This window comes from Macrobrachium rosenbergii, chromosome 55 (assembly GCF_040412425.1).
Source record: "Macrobrachium rosenbergii isolate ZJJX-2024 chromosome 55, ASM4041242v1, whole genome shotgun sequence".
Classification (NCBI taxonomy): Eukaryota; Metazoa; Arthropoda; class Malacostraca; order Decapoda; family Palaemonidae; genus Macrobrachium; species Macrobrachium rosenbergii.
In genome coordinates, this window is record NC_089795.1 from 16,170,532 (window position 1) to 16,193,954 (window position 23,423).

Here is a 23,423-nt window from a genome sequence, read left to right on the forward strand (position 1 = left end):
TTGGTCCATCCTCACATTCGGAAGAATATGTCGGTACCACAGGTGCTGAAGGCGGGTGTGTGGTCTCAACAGACTACCTTCACCTCCTTCTACCTCCGGGATATTGCACACAAGTCCTTGGACACTTTTTCCTTGGGTCCTGTGGTGGCTGCTCAACAAGTTGTGTAGCTTATCCAGCTCCCCTAACGGGACAGGTTGCATCTCGCCTATGTTGTACGGTTGTGATTGGGAGAATGAATGTTGAGTGACTGACCTCTCTTCTTTCTCCCCATCCTGGCTTTCTTCCCATGGGCAGGGAGCGGACATGCTGTTACATGCTGGACCAGGCGATCGAGGCAGATAAGCACATAATGGGAGCTCCCGTTCTATTTCCGTTCAGGTTAATAGAAGCAACCCCACTCCTTCCTCTTGCAAGGGGAGGAAGGAGACCATGATTATGAGACATACCCAATGCTTGTATTTGCCTTATTGTCATCCGACATCAAATTCTTCCTAGCCTACTTTGCATGAACTGACGTTTCCTCTTTCATGCAAAGGGACCCAGAAGTCTGACAACTGATCCTGCGTTTCTTACAACCCGATCTTTTGTCAGAGGCAGTTTTTCCCTTCCTCGCTCTCATGACCAGGAAGGGAAGACAAGGTGGTGAACTCCAGTCAGTTCAGAGAGACTTTATCAGATTCCTCCCTCCAATCAGTGAGTCTCCTAATGTAAAGGACCAAGGGTTTGTATATTGTGTTGGAACAAATAACAATTTTTAAAAGTAAATTGTATTTTTCCTAACTATACAAACCCGAGGTCCTGTACACTTTATGCCCACCTCATGCCACCCCTCAATCTGTACCTGGGCCAAAAGGCAAACTGGAATGTTTACATCCGGGCAAGCGGGTATCCCCGCCTACCTGGAGGTAGTTACTGCCTAACCACCTTGCTCAAGAGTTTAACGGCCGTTTCCAGCCTACGCCTGAAAGTAATCCCTAATGTAAAGGACCTCGGGTTTTTATAGTTAGGAAAAATACAATTTACTTTTAAAAATTATTTCAAACAAAAATATACCTTAAATTATTATACTGAAGCATTTTGATATCATTTCAAACAAAAAATACACCCCAAACCATCATCCCAAAACACCCAAAGTTAACTTAAATTACAGTCTCTCCTAGTTACTCTTAAGTAAGCTATATACACCCCTAAAATACTTATAACTTTCTATTTTAACAGTTCATCGCCAAACTTGACAGTTCAGACAAAAATTTACCTCAAACTGTCATCCCAGAACACCCTAATATCTTTTCAAAGTCATGTTGCAAAGTCAAGTACCAGCCTACAACTGTTACTCTTAAGTATCCCCTGTCATTCAGACACACACCTTTTCTTTGGCCTCCATAACTTTCTGAATACTGTAATGCACTGGGCATACATTTTATGTATACTGATATTTTCCTGTGTTGTAAGATGATTTTAAAATTATATTTATTGTACAGGTACTTATTTTTGGATAGTAGTACAGTATACAGCATATCTAAAATACATCTGTTGTTTAGAACTACAGGACACGTAATTCCAAACAGAATGCTAGGTTTGTAATGTCATGTTAGTATTTTTGTGATTACATACAAATATATTTATGACTAAAAAAAATTATTTACAGTAAACCCCCCGTATTCGCGTTCTCATGATTCATGGACTCACCTATTTGCGCATTTCTCTATGGAACTTATATACACATTATTCGTGGATTCACAGTATTTTTCACTGACAGATATTCACTAATTACTGTATTTATATAAGTAACTTGCCAAATAATTACATAGCTATGGTTTCTACTTTACGCAGCAGCTCAAAATTCGAAATTCGCGGTAGCGCTCTTTTGTTTTGGGTGTAGGTATGCTGCCCCGCCAACTATCGGGGAAGAATAGGTACAACTTAGCTAAGGAGCTCAATTTGTTTCTGGTTAATGACTGAACAACAGTTATTAGCTCTCATTTTCGTTTTCACCGGATGGTCATAGATCGTCTTTGGTGAAGTACTCTTTGATTTTTGGTAGCACAGCTATCTAGCTTTTGGATACTTCGATTGTGACTTTTTCATTTGGAATTTTTTACCATTATGTCAGACTCTAGTTTATCCAGCATTAGGTACTGCAGCAAAGGCTGCAAAACTAGACTTATGTTGGCAAAATACGATGCACACACCACTTGTTGTACTTGTAGGGAACAAATTTGTTCTCCTGAATTAAATTGTGGCGAATGTAAAGACTGGGAAAAGAATAAATGGAAGACGTTACAGACACACTTAGACAAATTGAAACGTGACCGAATTAGAAAAGCTACTGCTAGGGCCGAAGCAAAGGCTTCTGCTAGTGTAGGTCATTCTTCAAGGGATGATACTTATCTTTTGCCTATCCCTTCAACGTCTGTGACAGCTTTCTGTCCCATTTCCAGTCCTCCAGCTTTTCCTGTCACTCCTGTACCTAACTCTCATTCTGCTGAACCCAATGCCATTGCCAGCTTAGAAGCACAGGTAGATCAAAAATTTAATTTACTTGTGAATACTGTTTCCCAAATTGGGAACTCTGTGAAGGTCCTAATGGATAAATTTGATAGTGTTGTGTCAAGTGAAGTGTCAGTGGAGGGGCGGCTGTTTGTCCCACCGATGCTCCTAGACCAAGGTCCCTGCTAAATTCCCCTTGCAAACATGGGAGGACGCAAACTGGCAGTCCAAGGGAGGTCGGTGGGGCTTACCCACGCGCAGTCGTCGCCTCATCCGAGCCTGTTGTCCTCCGATCCCAGGCTGCGGAAGAATACTGTTGGAAAGGTATTACAATGGATCCCCATACCCTTTCTTCAAGTGATTCAGACTCTCCCACATCTAAGAAACGCAGTGACCGTTTTGCACATGTATCTAGGCCACTGAAAAGCTGGGCGCTTCAGTGGATTCAGATTCACCCCCATCTTGTAAGTGAGCGATAGAGAAAGAACATAGCCCTCTCCCTTCTTGTAGTTTTTGGGATTCGCTAACAAGAGATTCTCGCTCCCTTTCACGTGCGAAAAAGCTCACAGTGTACATCAGTAATGTGCATAAGTGCCAACTCACAGATCGTTCGGCATCCGAGCTTTCGCCTTCCGAGCGCCCATCATTGACTGAGCGCCCATCTTAGTCCGAGCGCCCATCACATGAGTGCGCAGCTCTCGCCTTACCTGTTCGGGAGCACCCAGATTCAAAGTCAGAAGAACCCGTGTTTGACCGCTCGGAATGGGAACGTCAGATCACATAGCACCCATCCTTGGCGCGCCAAGTGTCCGCGGACATTACAGTTGCTTCCAAGGAGTCGGTGTCTGCTTCAACAGCGGGTGGGTGCCTATCGTCCGTGCACCCAGTCGATGGGGGCGCCTCTCCCTTCCACCCCACTTCTAATGTCTTCGTGACCCCGCAACAAGAATTTATGTCGGCTTCTCAAGACCCTTCTTTGTCACCGCTTCAACTCCGGCTTGACAAAGTGTTGAGCCTTCTTGAAAAGCCAACTCCAGCGGTACAGGACACAGTGGAACCCCCAGGATCACCCATTTTGTCCGCCGAGGAACCTGCAGAAGAGGAACAACCTATCTCTCGTTACTCGGCTCTACTCAGGTTTTTCCTGATCTGCTACCCGTCGTTCTTCTCCCCAGTCGTCCCATTATCGCTGGGTTCAGCCTACCTAATGCGACAGCCACCAGGTACTGCCAGACTTCCGCGTTTGGTGTTGTCTTCGTCGTCAAAGAAAGCTTTTGGCCTCATGGATGCCTGGCTAGCAGAGAAGAGGAAAGTCAGGAAGACGGTTTTTGTGCGCCTCCCTCTCGCTTAATAAGGCAGAAGTACCTGTCTTATGCAACTGGAGAAGCTCCGTCCTTGGGAGTTTCTGCCTCCTCTCAAGGGGACTTCTCCAATATCATAGATGCTTCTTGTCGTTCTGAAGATAGAAGACTGTGTGTCCCTACAAGAGAACTTCGCTTCGGACTGGCTGGGAGTACTGGGGTGCGCAGATAGAGCTGTAAGAGATGGAGCAGTAGAACTAGCAACCATCTTCACAACGGGAGTCCTCAAGAAGCAAGATATATGGTGCTCGTACATGGCAAAAGGGGTCACTCCATCAGAACATTCTTCACTTCTGTTTGCACCCCTAGACAAGGATAATCTTTTCCCGCAGGACACTCTGGATCGGATTTCAGTGGATTTACAAAAGAAATCAACTCAAGACCTCTTCACTCAATCCACCAAAAGAACTAAGTTCCCTGCAAGAGCCACTTCAAGTGCAACTCCTAGGATGTCGTCACTCCTGCAGCAACAACCTTTCGAGGTGGTAGAGGCTGTCTCCAGTCCCAACCTAGAACCAACCTCCGAACCTCCAGGCCATCTAGGAAACCCTTTAACAAGTCTAACCTTAGAAAATGAGACTCCTGTCCTCCGTGTTCCAGTGGGAGCAAGACTTTCCCATTTCTGGCCAGTATGGGAGAAGAAAAATGTGGAACCATGGGTGCTGAAGGTATTAAAAGAAGAATATGCAATCCCCTCAGGGAGAAACCTCCCTTAGTAACCTCTCCCATCAACTTAGCAGCCTACTCAGTAGACTCAGAGAGGTTTTCAGCCCTATCTCGAGAAGTGTCAGCTCTTCTAGAAAAGAGAGCCATGGAAATAGTCGAAAATGTAAACACAAGGGGATTTTACAACCGCCTCTTTGTGGTTCCCAAGTCATCGGGAGGATGGAGACCTGTCTTGGACGTCAGTGCCCTGAACTGCTTCGTTCAAACAACGAAATTCAAAATGGAGACGAATCAGTCGGTTTTGTCGGCCATCCATCAGGGAGACTGGATGGTTACGATTGACATGCAAGATCGTACTCCCATATTCCAATTCATCCGGACTCCAGGAAGTATCTAAGATTCGTGTTCCAGGACAGTGTTCCAGTTTCGGGCACTCTGCTTCGGACTATCCACGGCCCCTCAAGTGTTTACCCAGGTACCCGCTCCCCTAACAAAATGGCTACATCTTTTGGGGATAAACATTTCTCTGTACCTGGACGATTGGCTCCTATGCTCCCCCTCGAATTCTCAGTGCACGGAGGACCTGCAGAAAACTCTTTGTCTCGCCCAAGAATTAGGACTTTTAATAAACTTCAAGAAGTAACAATTAGTCCCAACTCAGTCTATTCTATATTTGGGGATAGCGATAGACTCTCAGAGTTTTTGGGCTTTTCCATCCCAACAAAGGATACTTTCTTGCCGCAAGAAAGTCCAGGACTTCGTAATTCGCAACTCCTGCTCAGCCAACGCATGGATGAGTCTTCTCGGGACTCTCTCTTCCATCGAGAAGTTCATTCCATTAGGCAGGCTACATACAAAAGCACTGCAATTTTACCTCAAGGCCAATTGGAAAAGGAAGTCATTCCCGGAATCATTCATTTTCAGCATCACTTCCCAAATAAAAGAAGACCTCAGATGGTGGCTAGCAGAAGACAGATTCTTGACAGGAAGGTCTCTGGCTCCAACGAACCCCGACCTAACGTTATACTCAGATGCTTCGGGTCTGGGTTGGGAAGCCCTTCTCAACAACATGGAGGTGTCAGGAACATGGTCCCCTTCCGAAAGAAACCACATCAACGTGAAGGAACTAAAAGCGATTCATCTGGCACTTCAACACTTTGCACTGCTAACCTGTCACAAAACAGTAGTGGTTCATCCGGACAGCATGACCGCCCTAGCGTATATCAAGAATCAAGGAGGGACTCATTCTTTTGCGCTCTACGAAGCGACAAAGGATTTTCTTCTTTGGGCAAAGAGCAACAAGACCCAAGTAGTGACTCGCTTCATTCAGGTCAAGATGAATGTCCTTGCAGACGAATTGAGTCGTGGAAAACAGGTCCTACTGACGGAATGGACACTCAATCCACAGGTGTGCATCGACCTGTGGAAGCTGTGGGGAAAGCCATTGATAGACCTGTTTGCGACATCAAGGAACAATCGTCTTCCTTTGTATTGCTCCCCAGCTCCAGACCTACAAGTATGGACAACAGATGCCATGTTGCAGGACTGGTCGAACCTCGATCTTTACACCTTCCCTCCCTTCAGCGTGGTGAGGGAAGTGTTGAGGAAGTTCAATTCACACGACAATGTGTCAATGACATTAGTCGCTTCCTATTGGCCACACAAAGAGTGGTTCTCCGATCTGTTGAGTCTATTGACAGACTTCCCAAGGCTGCTTCCTCAGAGGAGAAATCTTCTCAGACAGCCGCACTTCCTCCGACACCATCAAGGGTTATCCACTCTCGCTCTGACAGGCTTCAGACTGTCAGGGAGCTTGTCAGAGCGAAAGGATTTTCAAGAAAGTCTGCAGAGGCGATTGCTAAGTGCAGGTGACAATCTTCCTCTGCAGTTTACCAATCCAAGTGGGCAGTTTTTAGGAAGTGGTGCCAAGAGCGAAAGATTTCCTCTTTTCAAATGTCTGTAACCCAAATCGCAGATTTTCTTCTATATCTCAAAACATCGAAACAACTCTCAACATCTACCATCAAGGGTTACAGAGCAATGTTGAGTTCAGTATTCAAACATAGAGAATTAGACTTGTCTTCAAACCAAGACATCAGTGACTTAATCAAACATTTCAGCACTACTAAGCAAGCTAAACCCTCAGGAGTCGCTTGGAACTTGGACGTGGTCTTCAACTGGCTTTCAGGACCATTGTTTGAACCTTTGGAGTCGTAGTCACTTCGGAATCATACGAAGAAGACATTATTCTTGGTGGCACTGGCTACAGCCAAGAGAGCCAACGAGCTTCATGCCATTGATAAAAGGATAGGCTGCTCACAAGGCAGTGTAGTATACTCGCTAATTTTGGATTTTTTTGGCCAAAAATGAGGACCCGGCTAACCCTTGGCCTCGCTCCTTTTCTATCAAGAGCCTCTCTGAAGTACTAGTCCCAGCCGATCAAGAAAATGTCCTCTGCCCAGTAAGAGCTCTAAGAGTATACCTCAAGAGAACCAAAAATCTTAGAGGATCGGCCCCTAATCTTTGGTGTTCCATTAAAAACCCCAGCCGTCCTTTGTCCAAGAATGCACTATCATTCTTTTTAAGATCCATGATTTCGGAAGCACATTCGGGAGTTCAAGACGAATTACTACCCTTGTGCAAAGTAAAGGCTCATGAAATAAGAGCTGTGGCAACGTCTTTGGCTTTTAAACGTAACCTGTCTCTCTTCAATTTTGCAAACAACATTTTGGAGGTGCAAGTCAGTGTTTGCCATGTTTTACTTAAAGGACATGGAAACAGTGTACGAAAAATGCAGTACTTTAGATCCATTCTTCGCAGCTGGCATGGTATTGGGGGATGAAGGATAGGAGGAACGCCTTCCCTTTTCCTCTATCCACTCTCCTTGAATAAGGGCAGTCGTACTTCTTGGGAAGTTTGGTGGACACTGAGTCTTGAGTGTCACCAATTGGTATTTTATGGTTTTGGCTAAAATGTTGTGTGGTGTAGGTTAATTATATCTGCTCTTTATTATTCTATATTGTACTGCACCCAGGGCAAGGGCAGATCCACATATTATTTATGTGACCCATTGGAATTGTTAGCTTTGGCAACCTGCGATTGACCTCCTACGTTGCAAAGCACCCACTTAGTAGAGGTGACTTTTAGCTCTACCGTCACACCGCTGCAGGTTGAGAGGAGCCATGACCAGAGGCAGTACCAATCTGCTGTTGCTCCCTCACCAGGTAAGGTTGCAACAAGCATTCCAAGATGCTAGCTAATTTGCTATCCCAAATTATCCCCCATATCGAGTAGTTTTTTGGGTATATATGTCCATTCATCCCACCTCCACTCAATGTGGGATTCAGCTATGTACAGTAATTATTTGTTAAATTACTTATATAAAAATGACATTTTTATAATAAAATAAAGTTTTATATATACTTACCAAATAATTACATGATCTGAGCCCACCCTCCTCCCCTCTCATGGACATAGAGCATAAACAAATTGAGCTCCTTAGCTAAGTTGTACCTATTCTTCCCCGATAGTAGGCGGGGCAGCATACCTACACCCAAAACAAAAGAGCGCTACCGTGAATTTCGAATTTTGAGCTGCCACGTAAAGTAGAAACTATAGCTATGTAATTATTTGGTAAGTATATATAAAACTTTATTTCATTATAAAAATGTCATATTTTCATATAATTTTCATGACTAAATGCATTTTTTGTGATGAAACTATTAAAATACTCAGATACCCAAGTAGTGCTCGAGTTACGATAATTCGCCTTGCGATAATTCGATTTTGCGATGGGGTAAGTAATTAATAACGATACAACAATATTTATAAAACTTAAACTTTGTGTGGGTGCAGGCAGCAGCGTACAATCAGGCAGCGAGAGAGACCAAATTACAATAGACCAACTTCTTTTCCTCCATCTCTTCATCCCATCTTCTAGTTATTAAAAAAGTAAAAGGGAATGACAAAAGTATTGTTAGTAACGTTATACTCTTGCGTAAATGCATACAGCCATAAACAACTGTACGGGAAACTGTTGTTTTGCTTATAACTGAATCGGATAACAACAGCTGTTTTGCTTGTGCTTCAACCATTGTATGATAGTAAACAATTACCATAGTTATGTTACAAATGACACTAAGTAGAATAGGACTGATATATTTTTACATTATACCCTTAATTCACTATGGATAAAAGATCGGCAAAGAAATATACTGCTAAATTTAAGCTGCAATTTGTAGCTGAATCTGAGAAAACAATGTTCAAGCTGCTAATAACTCTAAATTATTATGCATCAGCAACATGGATGAAACTCGACCGTAAATAAAATTGGAGAGAAGAGTATTTTGATCAAAACTACTGGGCATGAAAGAACACATTACAGTATGGCTGTTTTTACTCCGATAAACGATAAATATGTGAAGCTCATAGTATGATGAAATCAAGTGAAAATAGCAAATGGAATCATGATTTTTTTTTTTACACAAGACAAACATACCCCCAAACAGCCAATGTCATCTAATTAACGAAAAAAATAGCTAAATTAATTTCACAACGAGACGTATTTAAGATATATTTCGACTTAGAAACACTTCGTATAATGAATAATAACCTTGCCCCATATAAATAAAGTATCTAGATATTCATTTACGCCAACTAGAAGCAAGAAAGGCGCTCTGAACTGAGTTAAATACAGCAAAATAAACTTAAGGCGTAATTGATTTCCAAACAAAAACATCGATTGCTTTGATCGCAATTTATAATACAAAGCAATATAAGAATACAGTATACAGTATATACAATATTGGGTACAGTGAAGTAAAGCATAACATTTTAAAAGATCCGTGGAAAAGATGCATGCATGCAGTCCCCGGTTAACGTTGGGCTCGGTTAATGGCGATCTAGTTTCATGGTGCTTGTCTATTGACGAAAATTGGCAGTTTTCTGCGCCTAAAATTGCCGATTTCCGCTTATCGCCACCAATAATTGGGTATTGGCGCTGATGCATACCTAACAGAGGCGCCGATAACCGAAATCGGCACTTTTTGGCACTGATAGCCCTGAAGATTGCTGAAAAAGCTCAGAAAATCGCTAATTTTCGGTTAGCGGCAATTTTTAATCATCACACCCTTAGAACAGAACCCCCACCAATAACCAGGGACTGCCTGTATTCGTATGTTGATGTTTGTATAGTACGATGTTAATTTGTGAATATAGAGTACAGGCAGTCCCCAGTTTACGATGGGGGTTCTGTTCCATTCTGTTCCTATGCTGCGTTGTAAGCTGAAAAATCTTTGAAAATCGTCAAAAATCCTAAGAAAAACTTATTTTTAATACTTTGTGTGTATTGAAAATGATGTAAACTGCATTTTTATTGAGTTTTTCACCAAAAAAACCTCCAAATTTTTATTATTCTGCCATTTTGTAGCCATATTTCTTCTGTCGGACGGCGTCGTAACCCCGGAAGGCATCGTAAACCGGGAAATAATTTCTGATGAATATATTTGAAAAGCGTTGTAACCTAGGAACGTCGTAAGCCAGACCTGTTGTAACCCAGGGACTGCCTGTACAGTATAATGTAGGCTAGGCTACCGTATATGTATGTGATATACCACAGTGTAGGCTAAGTTAATTGTTCCAACACGATATACAAATCGTCGGTTCTTTACATTAGGAATTACTTTCAGCGGAGCTGGAAACGGCCGTTGAACTTTCGAACAAGGGTGCAGTGGATATTTGTTGTCGTGCATTTTATGCAATAAACTTGAACGCGCTTTATGTTTGTGCCCTAAGAATTAGGGAAATAAACTTGACTGATGACAATGACTACCCAAGAGTTTGAGATAACAGTCAGCACCCAAAGACCACACTGGAGACAACACTTCAGATACAATAGCTTGATAATGAAACATTCAAGAACATTTGTGTAAGATACCAACTTTTTGAGGCACAGGGAAAGCAGTACTATTATGTATTGTGGCAGAATTCAAAAACACAAAAACAACACACAACACAGATACATAGAACATATAACCACACACAACACTCACCCTGATCCTCGGTTGCTGGGAGATGGATTAAGGTGTCCACGGTCGCCAACACAGCACACAAAACCACACAAACAAAACTGAAAACAGACTCTACACAACAAGGAAATATAAATAAAAAAAAGGGAATAGAACCATATACACACAATAAAATAGCACACCAACAAGAAAAACTAACAACTCTCGGAAAACCATACAAAAAACTGTCCAACACGAAACCACTGACCGGCACTAGCTCTGACTAAAGACTCCCCCAAAAACGAAATCTCCTTCACATTTTCACGGACAGACAGCGCCGTAAACAACTCCAACTAACGACCCTTATCCCTCTTCCAACAACCGAAACACTCACTAACGACAGTTACACACTCTCTCTCTCTCTCTCTCTCTCTCTCTCTCTCTCTCTCTCTCTCTCTCTCTCTCTCTCTCTCAGAACGTTGGGAAATGCTAAGTAAAAATTCATTCATCCCTCTATAATATCTACCTCTCATCTCTCTCTCTCTCTCTCTCAGAACGTTGGGAAATGCTAAGTAAAAATTCATTCATCCTCTATAATATCTCTCTCTCTCTCTCTCTCTCTCTCTCTCTCTCTCTCTCTCTCTCTCTCTCTCTCTCTCTCTCTCTCTCTCTCTCTCTCTCTCTCAGAACGTTGGGAAATGCTAAGTAAAAATTCATTCATCCCTCTATAATATCTACCTCTCAAAAGTCTATACCATATCAAAAATTATACGTAAAATCTTTAAAAGAGTCACTGACCTTAAAATCATACAATTTAAATGTAAATCAGAATGCAAAGGCAAAAATGTTTTGGATTGACTTAACATACTTTGAGTTTTAGAAAGGTTAAGCTTCATTTCTTAAAGCCTACTTCACTCATACATATTTTCCAGATCCTTCACTCAATTGCAGCCAGTTAACTACCTGGTTACCAAGCATTGACAATGGTACCAAAATTCATTGGAGTTATCCCCTATAAAAAACTGAATGTTTGTGTATCTATGAAAAATGTAAATCGTCATAAAAATTGGATTTTTTTTTTTTTTGTAGGTCATACTACCGTGGCGCTGCTGGAGCATTGATGGTGTACGACATCACTAGAAGATCTACATATAATCATCTTAGCTCGTGGTTAACTGATGCCCGGAACTTAACTAACCCAAATACTGTTATATTTTTGATTGGAAATAAGGCAGATTTAGATGCGCAGGTAAGCAAGTTGTCACTTTTGCACATTTTTTTTTTGAATAGTTTATGCACCCTGTCTGACTCTCAGTCTTGTTCTAATGATACTTGCCAATATTTTGAGTAGTTAGTCTACTGTTACCACATATTAATAAACATAATTACATTGAAACTGTGGTATTGCCAATGAATGTCTTATGAACACATGAATTTCAATTTAATATTAGCATTTGTTTCTGTTGGGATGTTCAAGGCTAAATTTCTGTAATTATTTGGATGCCTCAAAGAAGTAAGCACATGATGTCTGATTTGCTTCATTTGGTGTTGGGAATATGTTGTAGGAATATTATCATTTTATAACAGGTAGATGACTTAAAAATTCTGCGACAGATTCCCCGGTCATTAATAAAATTTTTGCATTCTTGTTAGACACGTCAGTGTTTATAAAGGGGTCCTCTTTGCATTTAATGAGGATCTATACAGCATGTTAACTCAGAAAATTTTTATATTTAGGTTTGGGATTTCAATTTATATATTTTTTTTATCACACCAACCCGTGTTCATCTAGAGTCCTCATTTTTGGTCTGAAAGTCCGTAGACATGTAACCCATGTATTCCTATGTCTTGTATACAGACAAATCAGACAGCTAAAAGCAACTGTATGTACAATCATGCACAACTTTGACATGTAGGTAGGTAGATCCTAGCTTCGTGGTTTTGCATATTTGAGTTCTTTTATTCCGCTACAAGATTCTCCCCAGCATTACATTAGTAGCTTTAGTCACCCTGTTGGGTGTGGTGAGCTAAATTTTATTATTTTGAATGAATCTTACCTACTGTTAAGTTAGCTTATATCTAAATGCCATTAGGTGTGATTGGCATACAAAATAAAAAAAAATAATGCTTGGCTAACCTGCTAGGACTGTCTTTGTAAACATCTGTTTCCCACCAGGTGGTGCTGGAATGTTTATGTTCTTGCCAGAATTCTTCATGCTGTGTCCTTATGCAGACAGTGTGAATCGGTGTTAGTAATAATTTTGATGATTTCTGGCTGATTTTCTCCTGTACGGTATTGTGCTCGTTTTCTGCTCTTGCATAATGTCATCTACAAGAAGCAGAGATAAAAGCATTAGGCTGTATAGGAAAGAGTGTGGTTTTCTTGATTTGTAGATAATGAGTGATCTGATGAGAGGATGAAAATTTTGTGAAGTATCAAAAGATACTAGAGGCTGATAGATTATGTTGACACTGCATTCAGGCACACCATAAGCCTACTTGGTCTTTTCTTTTTGTCGTCCGGTGTTGCTTCTCCTCCTCTTCCATTAGCTTACCTGGTAGCGTAGGTAAATTCCTCTCTCTCGCTCTTTCTGCTCCACCCTCTTTTGCTCCCTATATGGTTCAGGAGAAAGAATAAGTAATTGAGAAATAATCTTTTATTATGGTTAGAAATTTGACCGTATATTTTAGGAGTAAGTTCCCCCTCCATGTGATCGAACCTTTTTCAGTTTCCCCCCAAGAGAGAGAAGGTGTCAGAGCCTTAGTGTCTATATGTAGCCTGCCATCTAGACTGCCCATTTGTTTTTTTCAGCAACTAAAAAATTATTTTCCTAATTCTTTCAGTAGTAGGCTCAATTAACTGATTCTGGAACGTAAACATTACAAATGTTGGGAGATCGTTTTTTTTATACATATTAAAATGATAATAGATCACCGTAACAATACAGTATAAATGGATTCTGTAAGTGAAATAACATTTTATTGATATTTTGCTGTGTTTACATTAATATTAATATTTGAAAATTAGTAAATCATTGTAATACTCATTGGTATGCATTGTGAACCTCTTGGAGATTTAGTTCTGTATTTTAAATGAGAGAGAGAGTGCATTGTGAACCTCTTGGAGATTTAGTTCATATGGAGAAGAGAATGCTGTTTAACATAAGAGAGAGAGAGAGAGAGAGAGAGAGTTGCCTTGATGTATACAAATCAGAAACAACCATTTATTTTGAGGGAAACATAAAGTGTATAAAGTGTGTTAGTTTGCCTTGGTATACATTTTACTTTTATGTACAAAATTAAAATTTATAATTCCATTAATACATTCATTTCTTTTAACACCTTGTCCTAATCATGCGGAATATATCCTTAATCATATCAGTTCTCTTGTCTCTGGATGGGACAATTCCTTGCGCTCCAGCAGAACATTCAAGCTTCTTCCTACTCCTCTCCCTAGACATGGACACTTCTACACTACTCCTAATGTTGCACTTCTACTTCGACAGCTAGATGCAGATGTGGCTTGATTGACTACTGGAGTTTCCTTAGACCAGATTCGGGCAGAAGGTCCTTTCTTCACCTCAGTTTCTTGGTTAGATTTGTGGTTGACGGCGGTGTCCAAGATTTTGTCCTCTGCTCTTGGCGTTTCCAAAGATAATGATTCATACCTTTGGCTCTTGCAGTTGGGTGGTAAAGCCATTTCTTATTTGGCTCATTTAACCATGACTATTGGGTGAATATTTTGGTCAAGTGAAGGGATCCACAGTTACCAAGGTCTCTAGATTCATTAGTATGGATTGTGTGTTAGCCCTGAGAAACAGTGACATCCTCAACACTTCATCTCTCTTCCTTAAAGATCAGTTGGACTGAGCCATAGATAGGCAGTGAGCTGATGATGATGATCAGCTGGTTCATCTCTCTAAGTCATCTAATCCTCCTCGTTCTGGTACCTCGAAGCCCAGATCCTTGGCTCCCCCCAAGAAGATTGCAGTTGCCTCTTCATCCAGCAGGTCTGGACAGGCTCTTGCTGCAGCAGCCAGCAAGAGTTCCCAGCAATGTTCCTTTCAGTCCCATTCCTCTGGCCAACAAGAGGCTCTAGAGGTAAGGTGAGAGGTTCTAAGTAGTAGAGTAGGCTTCCCTCCCCACAAGTCATCACTGGTGGGGGTGTTGCCTGGTGAGCCATTGGACTATGTGGCAGGCCTTCAGGGGCGGAAGATTGGGTAGTAGATGTCCTTCTAGTGGAGTATCTACTACCCTTCAACTGTCCTCCTCCTCTTTCCATTCAGCCTCTTCTTCACGTGACGCATGCTCTCAGCTCATTGAAACATCAAGCTCTCCAAGGGGAAGTGGCAAAGATGATGGAGAAAAGAGCAATGGAAATGGTAGAGCATCCTTCTCAAGGTTTTTACAGTTGGGTCTTTCTTGTTCCCAATGCGACTGGCGATTGACAGCTAGTCAGGAAGACACAATTCAGGATGGAGACTCCTTGAATGGTGTTAGCAGCCGTCAGGGAGAACAACTTTCTGCTTTCAGTAGACCTGAAGGATGCATACTCCGCTTCATCCCTGGGGGAGTCAGTTTTCCAGCTCAAAGTCTTGTGCTTTGGCCTCTCAACAGCCCCTCAAGTTTTCATGAGAGTATTCACCCTGGTTCCACCTCCTCAGATACCTCAATGACTGGCTGGTCTTGGTGGGGCATCGGGAAAAGTTAATCCAAGACAGTTTTGGACTGACTTGGTCAATTTGGAGAAGTCACATCTTGTCCCCAGTCAGAGGATTCTTTACCTGGGCATGGTCATAGACACAATTTCGTCGATTGTTTTCCCATCAGACTAGAGAATGGAAAAGTTGAAAGCTGTACCGTAGCTTGTTTGTTCCTCTCGGAGCAGTCTGTGCCAGCTCATCAGTGGCAAGTGATGCTGGGTCTGTTAACCTCCCTAGAGAAGTTGGTCCCTCACAGTTGTCTACATCTTCAGTCTCTGCAGTGGAGGCTGAAAGAGTTTTGGTCCCCTGCAAGAGATCCTTCTCATTTTCTAGTTCCTGTTACAGGAAGTAAGAGAGGACCTGTTGTGGTGGGTGCACAACAGAAACTTGGCCATATGGATGCCTCTTCAGTCTCCTCCTCCAGAGATCTTCCTGTTCTCAGATGCCTCGTGTGAGGGTTGAGGAGCACATTTGGAAGGTCTTGTAACATCTGGAGTGTGGACTTTGCAAGAGAGGCAGCTTCATATCAATATTCTGGAGCTCAAGGTTGCCTTCCTAGCTCTTCAGCAATTTTAGGAGAGGGTGATGGGGAACTCTGTGGTGCTCATGTCAGACAACATTGTGGTGGTGGTGGCCTATGTAAACAAGCAGGGTGGGGTGGCTGGTGTCACACCAACTACACTCTCTTACAGTGCTCCTTCATCAGTGGGCGATAGATTATTCAGTGGATCTCTCTGCCAGGTGTATCCCAGGACGGGAGGAACGTAGTGGCGGACAACCTGAGTCGTCAAAGTCAGGTCATAGGGGCAGAGTGGTCTCTGCACCAGGACATTGCAAACAGGCTCTTTCATCTGTGGGGAAGACCCTCAATGGACCTGTTCATAATGAGGTTCAACAGAAAACTAGAGGTCTTCTGTTCCGTGGTTCCAGATCCATTTGCAGTGGCAGAGGATGCCCTGCAACACTTCTAGGGCAATATGCAGGTCTACGCCTACCCTCCATTTGCCTAGTCTGTCAAATTCTGAACAGGGTAATGGCCTCTCAGAACCTCAGAATGACCCTAGTTGCTCCCATGTGGCCCCACGCGGAATTGTTCCCCGATCTCCTAACCCTGAAGTCAGAAGCTCCAAGAGAGATTCCTTCGTGGCACAACCTTCTGTATCAACCCCACTCCCAGGGATTCCACCACTCAGTAGAGTCCCTATCTCTTCACAGCTGGAGACTATCTCTGAGCGAGAGGCCTTTCTCGCATAGCAGCTTTGGAGATGTCTGGCTGTCCCAGAAGATCTTCCTCAGCTGTGTACCAAGGCAAGTGGGCCATTTACTGTGGTTGGTGTCGTCAGCAGGGTCTCTCTTCAAGTGGAACATTTGTTCAGCAGGTAGCACTCTTCCTCATTTTTCCCTGCAGAGAGAAACAGCTTTCCGTGTCTTCCACTAAGGGCTACAGATCTGCCTTGAGTGCAGTTTTACGAACAAAGGATGTCAATCTTTCTGCTTCATGGGAGATCTCAATGCTTCTCCAGAACTTTGAGCAGTCTTGTACTCCCAAAGAGCTTAGACCACCGAGTTGGGACCTGATTTTGTTACTGGGAAGCCTCACCCCTGCCCGTTTGAGCCTCTACATTGTGTGTCAGATAGGAACCTGACTCTCAAGATGGTTCTCCTGCTGGCCCTGGCCTCCTTGTAGCAAGTTGGTGAACTCCATGGCCTATTCTTATGATGTCTAGCATACGAGGGGTTGGACTTCCGTAGCCTTTGAATTTGTCCCAGAATTCGTGGCTAAGACCCAAAACCCCTCTTATCATGATGTCATATTTGATTCCTTCTCAATTCCGTCTCTTCATGACTTTGTTGACAACAACCCAGACGAATTGCTCCTTTGCCCTGTAAGAGCACTACGCTGCTACCTGAAAAGGACACGCCTTCTCCAAACAGGGTACTGAAGACTTTTTCTTAGTACTGGCTGGAACAAGAAAGAAGTGTCCAAGAATACAACCTCCTTTTGGCTATGTGAGACTATCAGACAAGCCTATGGTTTGACTTCATGCTCCAGTCCTAACACAGTTCATCAAGAGCACATGATGTTAGGGGGCTAGGCCCTTGTTTGGCATTTAGAAAGAATTTGCCTGTTCCAAGGATTTTGAAGGCTGGCACATGGCTTCTTCAGACCCCCTTCACTTCCTTTTATCTGTGGGACGTTGCCCACAGGTCCTTGGATACTTTTTCCTTGGGTCAGGTGGTGGCTGCTCAACAGGTTGTTTAACTCATCCAGTGCCTGTAGTGGGACAGTTTGTATCTTATCTAAGATGATGGTATGAAAGTGAGAATGAATGGCTGGTCTCTTTCAGTTTCCTTTCTTTTCTTCTCTACCTGGTGGACGAAGAAATTATTCCATCATGAGCTGGATAGGGTCTGATACAGGTGAGACTGCAGCCTTTTTGTTTGAGTTTTGCTTATTCCTACACGAATATAAAACTTTGGCAAAAGCAAGTCCCTCCTCTCTCTAGCAAGGGGAGGGAGGATTGCAAACTATTGGTGGCTATGAAGGTTTGTTATCTACATATAGTTCTTTAATGTCTCGTCACATACGAAATGTCAGAAGTCTGATTGTTAAATATGGGGTAATCACTTATTTGCCATGTCAGAGACTTTGGTTCCCTTCAATAGGCTATAAGCCAGGAAGAGTTATCAGGTGTGCTGAACCTCCAGTCTGTTCCAGACTTTCTTTCCTCCCTCCAAAAGTGAGTCTATCCATAAATTAAGACCCAGGTTTGTTCCACTTTTGAACAAATGACAAATTTTTTAATCAATTTGTATTTTTCATAGCTAACAAACCTTTGGTCTTAACTTATAGGGCCCACTTCTAGCCACCCCTCAGTCAAGTTTCCTGGGATGGAAGAAACTGAGGCTTCATTCCTTCGATGCATGTGCGAAGGAACTTGACAGTTGTCACCTAGGCCTATCAACCTGCCTAATTGCCACCAATTCCTTGTTTGTTATTTTTACTGGTTTCCAGCTGGTGCTAAAAGAATTATCCATAAGTTAAGACTGCAGGCTTGTTAGCTATGAAAAATACAAATTGATTAAGAAATTTGTCATTTGAAAGTTAGTAAATAATTTTTTTATCATAAAAAATGTGTTTAGTCACGAAAATAACATGAAAATAATTAGCGAATATTTTAAATATGCTCTACTGTCATTCTAAAACACTTCAGTATCGTTTTAAAGTCATCATACAACATTAGCCTTAAAAATATATGGATTACAGCTGCTTGTGAAAAATAATCAAGATCCCCCTTATATTCAGGCACAGCCATTTTCTCTTTTAGAGTATTCAAGCCATCCCATTTTCTTTTTACAGTAGATAGGGGAAACATTGGGAATTCACTATTAGAGTTAAGTACTGTACCCAAATATTTAAATATGCATTGAAAAAAATTATATTTTATTGATATTTTGTTGTGTTAGTATTTGAAAATTAGGAATCATGTTTTTATCATAAATGTATTTAGTCACAAAAATAACACGATAATACAGTAATAAGCAAATATTGCTCTAGGAAAAAATCCAGGAATTAGTGAAATTTCTGTGATTTATTTGGACTTACGTCCCATAGAAAAATCCTTGACTAACTGAAGCTGTGAATGGTGAACCATGATATATATATATATATATTTTTATGAATTTCCCTGGGGTTATGTGATTTTTAGAGGTTTTTACAGGCCGGCAACAGAAACTATTTAATTGGCCTTGCTGTTAATGCTTTGGGTGTCTTGAAAATGACGTAACCTGCATTTTGATTGAGTTTATCACAAAAAAACTCCATATTTTGGAGCCATATTAAAGTTCCAGTGTTCCATTGGATTGGCGACGTAAACCCAGAACATGTGCCATAACCCAGGAAATAATTCTTGATGAATATATTTGAAGAGCGATGTAACCTGGTAATGACATAAGCCAAGTCCGACATAACCCAGGGACTGCCTTTAATGTAGTACAAAACTATTTTAAGCATAATCAACATCTCAGCTGTTTGTTAATAGGGATTTCCTTGATTTACTTTGTTGTCACATTACAACAGAATGAATGGACCTTTTCAAAATGTAGGAGCTTTACCCTCCACGTCAAGATTTGAATATGTTACTAGCAAATTATTTTTTCTAACATTCCCAGTCTCATCTGGCTTAGTATCTACTACACAGCCTAAGGTTCCCTTTTTACCAGGTAGATTAAAGTCTTTAATATCAACAATATCATTAGTTTGTACATTTCTTATGAGTTTTGTCCATCTTAGTCAGACGTTGAAAGATTGCAAATGCTCTCCTTGCCACCTCGCACACAGCTAATTAAGGCGATGCTGTACGCACACACCTCCATTTTACCATTATTAATTCAACCTCCCTGTTGAGGGAAAGAGGCCTCTGTGGTGTCAGTGGAGGTCTTTTCTTCAGAAAGGGCAACTTTATCCTTGTTTCAGGGTTGAACCACTCATGTGTCCACTTAGACTTTCAACCAGTGGTTCCAAACTTTCATGGGACAAAGCCCACTGGAAGTTGATCTGAACTTTGTGGTCCAGTATTTCATCATCTGCTGTGACAACCATGGGGAGACATCTGAAGAAGTCTTGTATCTTGTATCTTGAATTGAATGGCAAGCATGGAGTCCTCAGTGTCACATGACTAGAAGGAGCATTGGGGAAAGCCTCTGGGCAAGGAACCCATAAAATTCTTTATTGCTCTTGTTACTTGGGAACTCTATGAGCCACAGGAAGTCAAGCTGTCAAGTCCATAACCAGCTGAGAACAAGAGGTTGCAGTCCAATCCATAATGTCAGCCGTCCATGGGTTCCCAAAGTGAGAGAAAGACCTCTGAGAATTATGTTCCAGAACTTTAGGATTCTGTTAGCAAGAGATTAAGCCACTATATGAATATTCAGGACAGAAGCCTGTCTCAGTGAACCCACCACCCTCCTAGCCTTCACTAAGCTCTGATTTATCTGCAGCATCCTCGAGGAGTCTAGTTGTCACACTCAACACCCATTCCTGCCATTTGACAGCGATTAACATTTCTCTCTAGAAATGTGCTCTGCAGGCTACTTCTGTTGAGAGTCAAAACTATTGGAGGCCAAGGCATAGCCAAAGAAACATCCCTAGTTAAGACTTCTATATTAGGATATCAAGGGCAGGCCAAACAGGTTTGAGTGGAACAACCTGATTATATATTATATCTTCTAGGAGTGGCATATGGCAAAGGGAACTTGATGAGGGAATGCATTGCCCCTTTCTATCCCAATAGGTCTTTTTGTTTATTTGCTTATAAATATACCCAGGGAATGCTGTTGGTTTTAGTCCTTATCTTTTATGATAATATGTCAGCTGTAATGGTAATTTTGCAAAGAAAAGTTCAAAGAAATATTAGAAAAAACTTGTATCCCTCACAAAAAGTTCCTGCATCTCCCCATCTCAGTAAATCTCGTAAATATTTCACAACAAATATACTCAGAATTTGTTACTGATTGGAACTCTTTATCTGTTATGATATTGTGTGAGCTGTAATCATTATTTTACAAAATAAAATAAATTATTAGAAAAACATGTATAACTTGGTAAAATTTGCATATTTTTACAAGTGTCTTGTAAGAGAGGCCCCACAGAGGGATGTAAATAGTCACTTAAAACTTCCTGTGAAAGGTAGGGAAAAATTTTTAGATTTTTTTCTTACACCATGTGCATTTGCACATTCTGCTCTCAGAACATGATGTTGGTATCTACTATTCTCACATGTATGCAAGGGAGGACTGATGTAGTGGACCCAGATGATGAGCACAACTTTTCCAAGGATATAATTGGATGGATCCAATTTTCTTCCTTCCAAGAAACATTGCACTGTACTAGCAAGCTGAGTGTATTCAGAAGTGAAAATGCTGAAACTTCTTGCACTGCTAGATTTGAAAATATGAGTGGACTGCATACAGATGCTTATCCAAGCATTTTGGTAATCTGTGAGGAGTATGTCTTGTTATTCACTCTGATATGTAGGATTGCTAAAAGGTAGAATGAGAATAACGGGTGTTCCTGGACATTTGACTGAGCAAGAAGCACTATGAGGTATGGAAGAATGATAGCACCTATGAATTACCAAAGTGCTATAATTTTTACTTGTACATTTCTTCGCCCAGTTGTAATGGTCAGTGGGCAGACTGTGCCCTATCATTTCCTTTGGCAACTGTAGAGTTGGTAGCTCTAGATAAAATCAGGATTCAGTGTGCTTTCAAACAAAGCATGGGCCTAAGGAGTATTGGTACCAAAAGAGCTACAATACCATTTTGCCTACTGATATTCAGCACTAAGGGAGTATCCTCCAAAATAGCACACCTTGCATGTGAACAATATCACCATGAGAAGCGCTTAATTATAATGGTGAAGAATGAACTGATGAGTGTGTTTTACTGTGTCTAGTGCTAGTGGAGATAAGTAACAAGGAGACAAATCATGTGGCAGTTTCCCTAAAAACTTATGCAAGCTTAATTCAGTTTGAATATACAGTGAAGCTTGGAGGTGGTTTTGTAACCTCACCATTTTGGAGGTGTTAGAGCCCACTGGGACTAATCCAGTATTCCTTGGAGAAGTAGATGAAGCTGAAACAGACAGGGTTCAAGAAGTATGGCAACTCAATAAAGAGGCCTTACTTGAGGATCTATCAACTCAATAAAGAGGCCTTACTTGAGGACCATTCTTTACATAATTTTCAAGGCTTATTAGGGCTGCAAACTTAACCCCTACCGACAGTACAGTCCAACCTCTTAAAACTGGCACCCATGGGACCAGGCCACTGCCGGACCACAGAAAATCCTGGATGACTGAAATCACCCCTAAAAAGCCCCCCCTTTATATGCAAAATCTTGCCAGCTCATTGCTGTGTTATCAAAAGTAGAATAAAGCTTATGAATAATCACTGTCATTCATTAGGTTTAGTTCCATATGAAAATTCTGGCCTGCTTCATAAGCATCCCCTCAGAAATGCTTATATCTTCACTGCATCAGAGCTTAAGTCACTTGATGAAGCACACTGTCAAATTCTGATCTCCTGGCACCTTTCAATGTTTTCTGACACATCAAACTTTTTGGCTTTTGTTTTCAGCAAAAACCTAAAAATCTGATGCTTTTGGTTTGTTTTGACTCTGGTTAGGTTGTTACACCAAAAAATATCCATTGACAAAAGTCAAATAATACAGTCATATTAAGAATAATTATAATTTTAATAAAACTGTTGTTTTATGTACTGTATGCAATTATACTTCATGCATGACAGTATTGTCATATTATCATATGATAATTTATGAAAATAGCGATCAGCTGCCATTTGCATTCTGCTAATGTTTACATTCTTAAAATCATCAGCTGATTGCATTTAACCAACATCATCACAGTCATTAGTAGCTAAATGAAATGCATTTTGAAGATTTGCTTTTTTATAGATTATCAGAGTTGTGTTTAAAAATGCAACTTACCTTATTTAAAAATGCAATAAATTAAAGGAAGTAAAGGTGTGATTCCGCCAGTATCAGATGTTGTTTTTGCCTCTTCCAAAACATTTTGTGACTTGCACATTGTTTCTTCAGCCACAGCTACAACCGTAAATGTATTGGCATACTTTCATAACACTTTCCTCTCCATTGCATGAAGGATGAATAGATTTATTTTTATTTATGGAAGTCACCATTGAAAATGAGCAAAGTAGATTTATTTTTATTTATGGAAGTCACCATTGAAAATGAGCAAATTTTTAACAAGTCAACAACTGTAACACAACCATTAATAAATGTTAGTTATGGGAACTGACATCGCCAAACAGTTGTTTCTTGATTTGATTGTTTATGTCAGTACTTGCTGCTGTTTATGCAAGTGTCTTGCACACAGTAGTAAGTGGTTCTTAATTAGTGCGTCCTCGACTCACTTCGATTTGATCTTATGGCGCTTTTTCAGTGCCGTTAACGGTGTTTTACAAGCGCCATAACTTGATGTTGCATCAAGTTACAGCGCTGTAAGCACCACTGATGGTGCTAACAGCAAGAGTAGGCATCAAGGTTATGGCGCTTACAATGCAGTAACTTGATGCAACATCAAGTTATGGTGCCTTAACTCAAGTTCCAGCCCTGTTAAAGTGCTGGTAATGGAAAAAAATCAACTTGTGGGGGA

General features: G+C 41.3%; 1 protein-coding gene across 2 annotated transcripts in view; it reads left to right on the forward strand.

Annotated features, from left to right (window-relative positions):
* Rab14 (RAS oncogene family member Rab14) overlaps nucleotides 1-23,423 on the forward strand; it is a 73,874-nt gene that overhangs the window by 25,821 nt on the left and 24,630 nt on the right. For both annotated transcript variants that reach the window (XM_067098504.1, XM_067098503.1), the window contains one exon: nucleotides 11,613-11,772. In XM_067098504.1, coding sequence (XP_066954605.1) covers nucleotides 11,613-11,772 — 160 coding nt within the window. The remainder of the gene's footprint in view (nucleotides 1-11,612; nucleotides 11,773-23,423) is intronic.